Source organism: Trichinella spiralis (assembly GCF_000181795.1).
Source record: "Trichinella spiralis strain ISS 195 chromosome Unknown Scfld7, whole genome shotgun sequence".
Lineage (NCBI taxonomy): Eukaryota > Metazoa > Nematoda > Enoplea > Trichinellida > Trichinellidae > Trichinella > Trichinella spiralis.
In genome coordinates, this window is record NW_003526946.1 from 492,757 (window position 1) to 498,536 (window position 5,780).

At 32.6% G+C, this 5,780-nt stretch overlaps 3 protein-coding genes across 3 annotated transcripts; 1 reads left to right on the plus strand and 2 right to left on the minus strand.

The window, feature by feature from the left end:
* Positions 1-6: 6 nt before the first annotated feature.
* On the minus strand, positions 7-1,067 carry Tsp_12123 (conserved hypothetical protein; the record flags this gene model as incomplete). Its single annotated transcript, XM_003373025.1, has 4 exons — positions 1,028-1,067; positions 695-901; positions 528-635; positions 7-474 (listed from the first exon to the last, which is right to left on the minus strand). Coding segments are annotated over exons 1-4 (823 nt in total), but the record flags the coding sequence as incomplete, so codon positions are not given.
* Positions 1,068-1,713: 646 nt separating this feature from the next.
* Positions 1,714-3,366, minus strand: Tsp_12122 (conserved hypothetical protein). Its single transcript, XM_003373026.1, has 4 exons — positions 3,316-3,366; positions 2,823-2,944; positions 2,353-2,441; positions 1,714-1,751 (listed from the first exon to the last, which is right to left on the minus strand). The coding sequence occupies exons 1-4, from the start codon at positions 3,364-3,366 to the stop codon at positions 1,714-1,716; spliced, it is 300 nt and encodes a 99-aa protein (XP_003373074.1).
* Positions 3,367-4,846: 1,480 nt separating this feature from the next.
* On the plus strand, positions 4,847-5,341 carry Tsp_12121 (receptor expression-enhancing protein 5). The gene has a single exon (XM_003373027.1). It carries the CDS (start codon positions 4,847-4,849, stop codon positions 5,339-5,341), a length of 495 nt encoding a protein of 164 aa, XP_003373075.1.
* Positions 5,342-5,780: the final 439 nt, after the last annotated feature.

Below are 5,780 nucleotides of genomic sequence, written 5' to 3' on the forward strand. Positions count from 1 at the left end.
ATCCACCACCTCGTCCACGTCCAGAATCTCCAAAACCGCCACCTCGTCCACGTCCATAATCTCCGAAACCGCCACCTCGTCCACGTCCATAATTTCCGAAACCGCCACCTCGGCCACTTCCATAATCTCCGAAACCGCCACCTTCGCCATTTCCAGAATATCCGAAACCGCCACCTCGACCACGTCCAGAATCTCCGAAACCACCACCACCTCGTCCACGTCCAGAATCTCCGAAACCACCACCACCTCGTCCACGTCCAGAACCTCCGAATCCACCACCTCTTCCACGTCCAAAATCTCGGAATCCACCACCTCCTCTTCCACGTCCAGAACCTCCGAATCCACCACTTCCTCTTCCACGTCCAGAACCTCCGAATCCACCACCTCCTCTTCCAAACAAATCACCATCATCATCTTCAAATGAACCTCTTCGTCTATCAGAAGCAAAATTATCCGATCTCCCGTTGGATCGTCCTAAAATGAGTAACATTTTCAAACTGCACTGCATACATCTATCACGGCTTCACCTCGTCCTCCGCGACTGTAACCCTGTCCAAAATAGTCACAGCCTCTGCTTCTTCCTCCTCCAAATTCGTCATCGTCAAAACCACCATCAAACACGCCTGTTGCTGTTCCTGTAACCAAATCTTTTTCCATGTTTTTTTTTGAACTTCGAAAAGCCAAAAAAAATTACTTTCACTTCCTCCAAAACCGCCAAATCCATCATTTGAATTCTCATCTGTTTTGGATCGGCCGAAGCCTCCTCCGAATCCTTGACCAAACTCGGCATCTTCTTCTCCGTCGTCAAAACCACTTCGTCTCGGCTGGCTTAAGCCAAACCCAAACTCGCCATCGTCATCAAAGTTACTTTGGAAAGCTGCCATGACTGTAAGTAAGATTTCTAAAAGGGAGAAAAAAAGAAAACAAATTAAATAAACCCCACAAGAATAACTGGATGAAAGGAGAGACGCGATGAAAACAAAAATTTTCAAGAGAAAAATTTTTAAATCAAATATTTCTGATCAACTGTTGTCGGTAACAAACTGAGCAAATGTCCACTGGAACATTTCAAAATCAAAAATTGCCCAACTTCTAACAGAATACAGAAATCATGATGACGTCATCACACGTGAAATGAAATTTCAACGATAGCGGAAATTCTGAAACGCTCGAAAGCAACAAATATATGCAAATGAAATTAAAACAATCATAACAACGCGACATGTTGAAATTCAAAAAAGCAATAGCAAACGGATCGACACACAGACAGACATACAGTTTGAAAGTGAAAAGGAGAAATTGATTGACAGAAAAAATAGAAAAAAAAATAGGCATAAATTTGAAAAACACATTCACAAAAGTCGACTGCGAATGACAATCAAGTCGAACAAATAAACCGCCTCGCCACGACACCGGTGACACAAACGTGTCACCGACCAACCAGCGACCACAACGGCACAATGAAAGATTTCCTTCCACACCATCGCCATCAGTAAAAATGGTCAGGTTCAAAAATATGTCAACTTTGTTCCACTTTTGAAAAGTTTGAAATGAAATTATATCAATTGAAAAAATGATAAAATAAAATGAATAGTAATTCCAGATGAAATAAAATAATAAAATATTTTTTATACAGCTCAGTGAATTTGTCTAGAAACTTTTTGAAAGGCTACAGTACGTAGAACTTTTTTGCGGATTAAAGATCGTAATGCGTTATCGTAATTCTTTTTTCGTATTCTTGACGATCAAATCTAATAGAAAAGTAAATTGAATTGAAAACGAACTTTTCATCCAGAAGTTGAACAATACACCAATTGTAGAGTTTTTTATTTGACAATGCACATTATTCGTAATTTAAAATTTATTCATAAAAATCATTTTTAACAACAAATTATCATTTCATGAAATCTTTTAATATTTCTGAGATGCAAATAAAAAGGAAAATAGCAAATATGAAATTGAAATTTGTATTCTCAAGCGTGAAATCGGTATCCATTACCGTTAATAATTTAAAAAAATAAATGTACATTGAAAATATTTCAGTTTTATTATATAATAATAATATTAATAAGTTGTGAGTTCATTTGTACAAATTGATTATTTTTCATTTTTACAGCATATTAAAATGTGTGAAAACTTCCGCCAAGACAACAAGTGAATTTTTGTTTCAACTATGAAAAATTGTTTAACATTCCAAACATTATTTCAACAATGGAAATTTTAAATTAAATTAAACCAGTTTGTAACAACAATAATAAGAAATAATCAATGTTGTAATCAACAACAGTCTGAAAGTTGTGAGAGGAGAAAATCTTTTTGGCAAGTTTCCAAAATTTTGTTTGTCAAATTTACAACGCGCTGTTGTTGCTTTGGGAAAAGAGTTGCCGACATCTATAACAGCTGCTGCCGTTGTAAATTGGACATAAATAACGCAACGGTGACTTTTAAAGTTTAATCATTTATCAAATTCGACATCAATCATTTGTCCGGTGATTGGAAATTTCAAATTTACACAAATTCATCATTCAAACTGTTCAACTTTCGACAATGACCATCCATCAACACGTCCAATTATTCATATTATATATTTTTCTCTTCATGCAAATTTATAGAAATTTGTTATTGAAAAATTTTTATATTTGAATAATCTGTATGATTGTTGTTGTTGTTGCCGATTTATTTTTATTTATTTAATCAGATTTGTTTGTAAATAACTTTTACTTTTACTAAATTTGTCAACACAAATTTATATTCAATTTTCACAAATACTAACCAGCGATGCGCAAAGCTCACCGTTTCCGAGGCCGGATCAAAATGCAAACAAAAGTTGAAATTGCTTCCTTGTTTCCCCTTCGGCTTTTTCTTCGCTTCCGTCTCGAACTCTCGCTCCTTTCCATCTCGCTTGTTCTATTCGGCAGATTTCAGCATTTTTCACATACAGTATCTAAATCCATAAACAATCATGTAATTATAATGATAATTGATAAGTGGAGAAAAAATTGAAAACCAACTTTTGTTGATCACTTGAAAAAATCTCAAAATTATAATTTTCAACAGTCGCAAGTTGAAATAAGAGCGATTAAAATTTAAATTCATTCTTCCAAGCTCACATTGTTGACTTAAGATAATGTTAACAGTCAAGTGTTGTGAGTCGATACCTTTTACAACATTCCGCTCACAAACTTGGAGAAAAGTACTTTATTTATGCTTATAGCATTCGTCATTTTTTTCGATTCTTTTTATTTCAAACAATTTTTTCCATTTTAATAAGAATAAATTATTGTAAGTTTTTTCAAGCTCACATCTCTTCTACACTTTGTTCTGCTGGAGACTACTAATCAAATTGGTAGCAGGCACGTTTGTCATTTATCAAATATAAGTGCAAGAAATTTTTATGAATATTTAAATTTTCTGTAAAAATGTTAAACTTTGACTCTTCCTGTTGTGGTGTTTCAAATTCATTACAGTAGACGTCGTTTTAATATGAATTTTTCAAATCACTCTCATTTTACGCATCATGCGGTGCTTTCTCCGTAATTATATCAAATCGCTTCAATTATTCTACCATCATGTATGTTTGAAGCAGTTGTTCAAAGTTACAAAATGAAACTTTCCGAAAGTTGAAATAATTTTATTATCATATTCACACAAACTTATTGAAAAATAAAACTCAACATGAACATTATTCATAAAAAAACGCACGTTGTAACAACTGTAAATTTACATAAAATTTTCCCCCAACAAAGTATATACTTTTTGTAATAAATTTCCATCACAACCATCACAAAAAATGAAACAACTGATATAAAAATGCTTCACAAAATAAACAACAACACTCCCTATCGTTTGAGTGTTTTTCAAAACCGGTGGTGTTTTTTTACTTTCTCAGCAAAACATTATACATGCAAAGCATGCATAATGCATGCTACAACTTCTTTTTACCAGTTGACGGCTGATCACATGCACACAATATTGCCTTTGTTATTAAAATTCAAAAAAAATTATCATTATCAAATATAAATATACAAAAATAGCTTTGCATAACATATTTTTCTGCTTTGCTAAATTGTTCCAATTGTTCACTGCTATTCTTAACTATTCGAAACTATTGTAAAATCCGTCAATATCAATTTTACACCATTTGTAACATTTGCATTGCATTTGTTACGAAAAAAACTACGCAAACTATTTTATTTGAAATATTTTCCATTATCGACAAAAATGATAGTGAATGTTTTTTCACGCTTAAAACCGAAACACAATGCCTTGCTTCCAAAATACATACTTTACTGAAATATGCAAAGCGATATAATTTTTAAAAAAATTTTACAATGTAAAAATCACAACAAATTGATGATCTGATCGTTGTTTCCGAAAATCACATATTTCATTGATATAACAGTTAACAATTACTTACATCCACATGTAAGCACAATTCATTTACCGATATGCTAAACGAATATTTCTTTAAAAAGTATAACCAGGCTGTGCTAAATCATTCACATTCATAACCGCAACCAAAGAAATAGCGCTTATATTGTTTATTACGTAACCATCGGAAATTATCCATAAGCGCCTTTCAAATGAAAACATTCATTAAAACAATTAAATCATTGATTATGAATTATAATAATTACAGCTTTTATCATATTCATATGTTATTTAAGCATATAATGCAACCGTTTAATATCTTTAAACAAAAATTTTTAAAATTCGGAAAAAACTTTACATTTAAAATTAGCTTATTTTAAAGCTTCAGATAATACGGATAACCATGTAAAACACCAATTAGTTTCCTTTGCTTGCTTCAATCTGACTGCTTGTTGGTTGTTGGATTGCTTGAAAAATGGCCCAAATTTTTCAAAATATTCGCAATGATATTTGGTATGTTATCGGTGATGAAAGCAGATTTGCTGGAAAACTGTTTGCTAAAATTGAACAAAAAACTGGCAAAAGTCGTTACCAAGCTGCGGTGATCCTAGCAATTGTGATTTGTGTGCTTATGATTGTTAGCCCTGGTGCAGGATTACTGTGCAATTGCATATGCATTGGTTATCCAGCAATGAAGACATTAATCGAGATACAATCAAGTGAAAACGTCAACTGGATGCAGTGGATGTTTTATTGGGTAATTTTTGGCATGTTTCGATTTGCTGATTATTTTGCTGAATGCATATCTTTCATTATACCAATATATTGGCCGCTGAAATGCATTTTTTTCGTTTGGCTTTTCACTCCAAGCTGCCTTGGAGCTGCAGCATTGTATGAAAAGTTTTCCCAACCTCGCTACAGTCATCTTCTATCTGGCGGTATAACTGCAGTTCAATGGACTGCTGAATGACTGCCATCATCATTATTTGCTACTACTAATCCGTTTATCCGTTAACTGTTAATTTAATTATTATATTGTCATGGTTAATACTTCATTATTCAAAAGCTTTTTGATTATTCTCAACTCTACACAATATATAAAATTTCAAACAGTTATTTGAATGTAAAAATGATAAAGTTCATATTTTATTAAATAATTAATATCAATAATTGCTGCTTTGCATTAATTTCTGACAAAATATGAATTTAACTTGTTATGTAGGAAATAACTGCAAGAAAATCTTTAACCCAGCTTAAGATAAATTTTGCAAAGTGACAGTTGAAATATCAAATTGCACTTTCAGAATAAAATTGTTAACTTATTATTTCCATTTAATTCTCATTTGTATGATCATAGCATTATAATTGATTGCCAAAGTAATAAATCAAATGCTTAAATGTTACAACAC

Coding starts and splice junctions, on each gene's coding strand:
- Tsp_12121 (XM_003373027.1), top strand. CDS start 4,847: ATGGCCCAAATTTTTCAAAATATTCGCAATGATATTTGGTATGTTATC.
- Tsp_12122 (XM_003373026.1), bottom strand. CDS start 3,366: ATGACAAACGTGCCTGCTACCAATTTGATTAGTAGTCTCCAGCAGAAC. Junction 2,945..3,315: donor GTAGTCTCCAGCAGAACAAA/GTGTAGAAGAGA, acceptor TTATGGATTTAG/ATACTGTATGTGAAAAATGC. Junction 2,442..2,822: donor AGGAAGCAATTTCAACTTTT/GTTTGCATTTTG, acceptor AAACTTTAAAAG/TCACCGTTGCGTTATTTATG.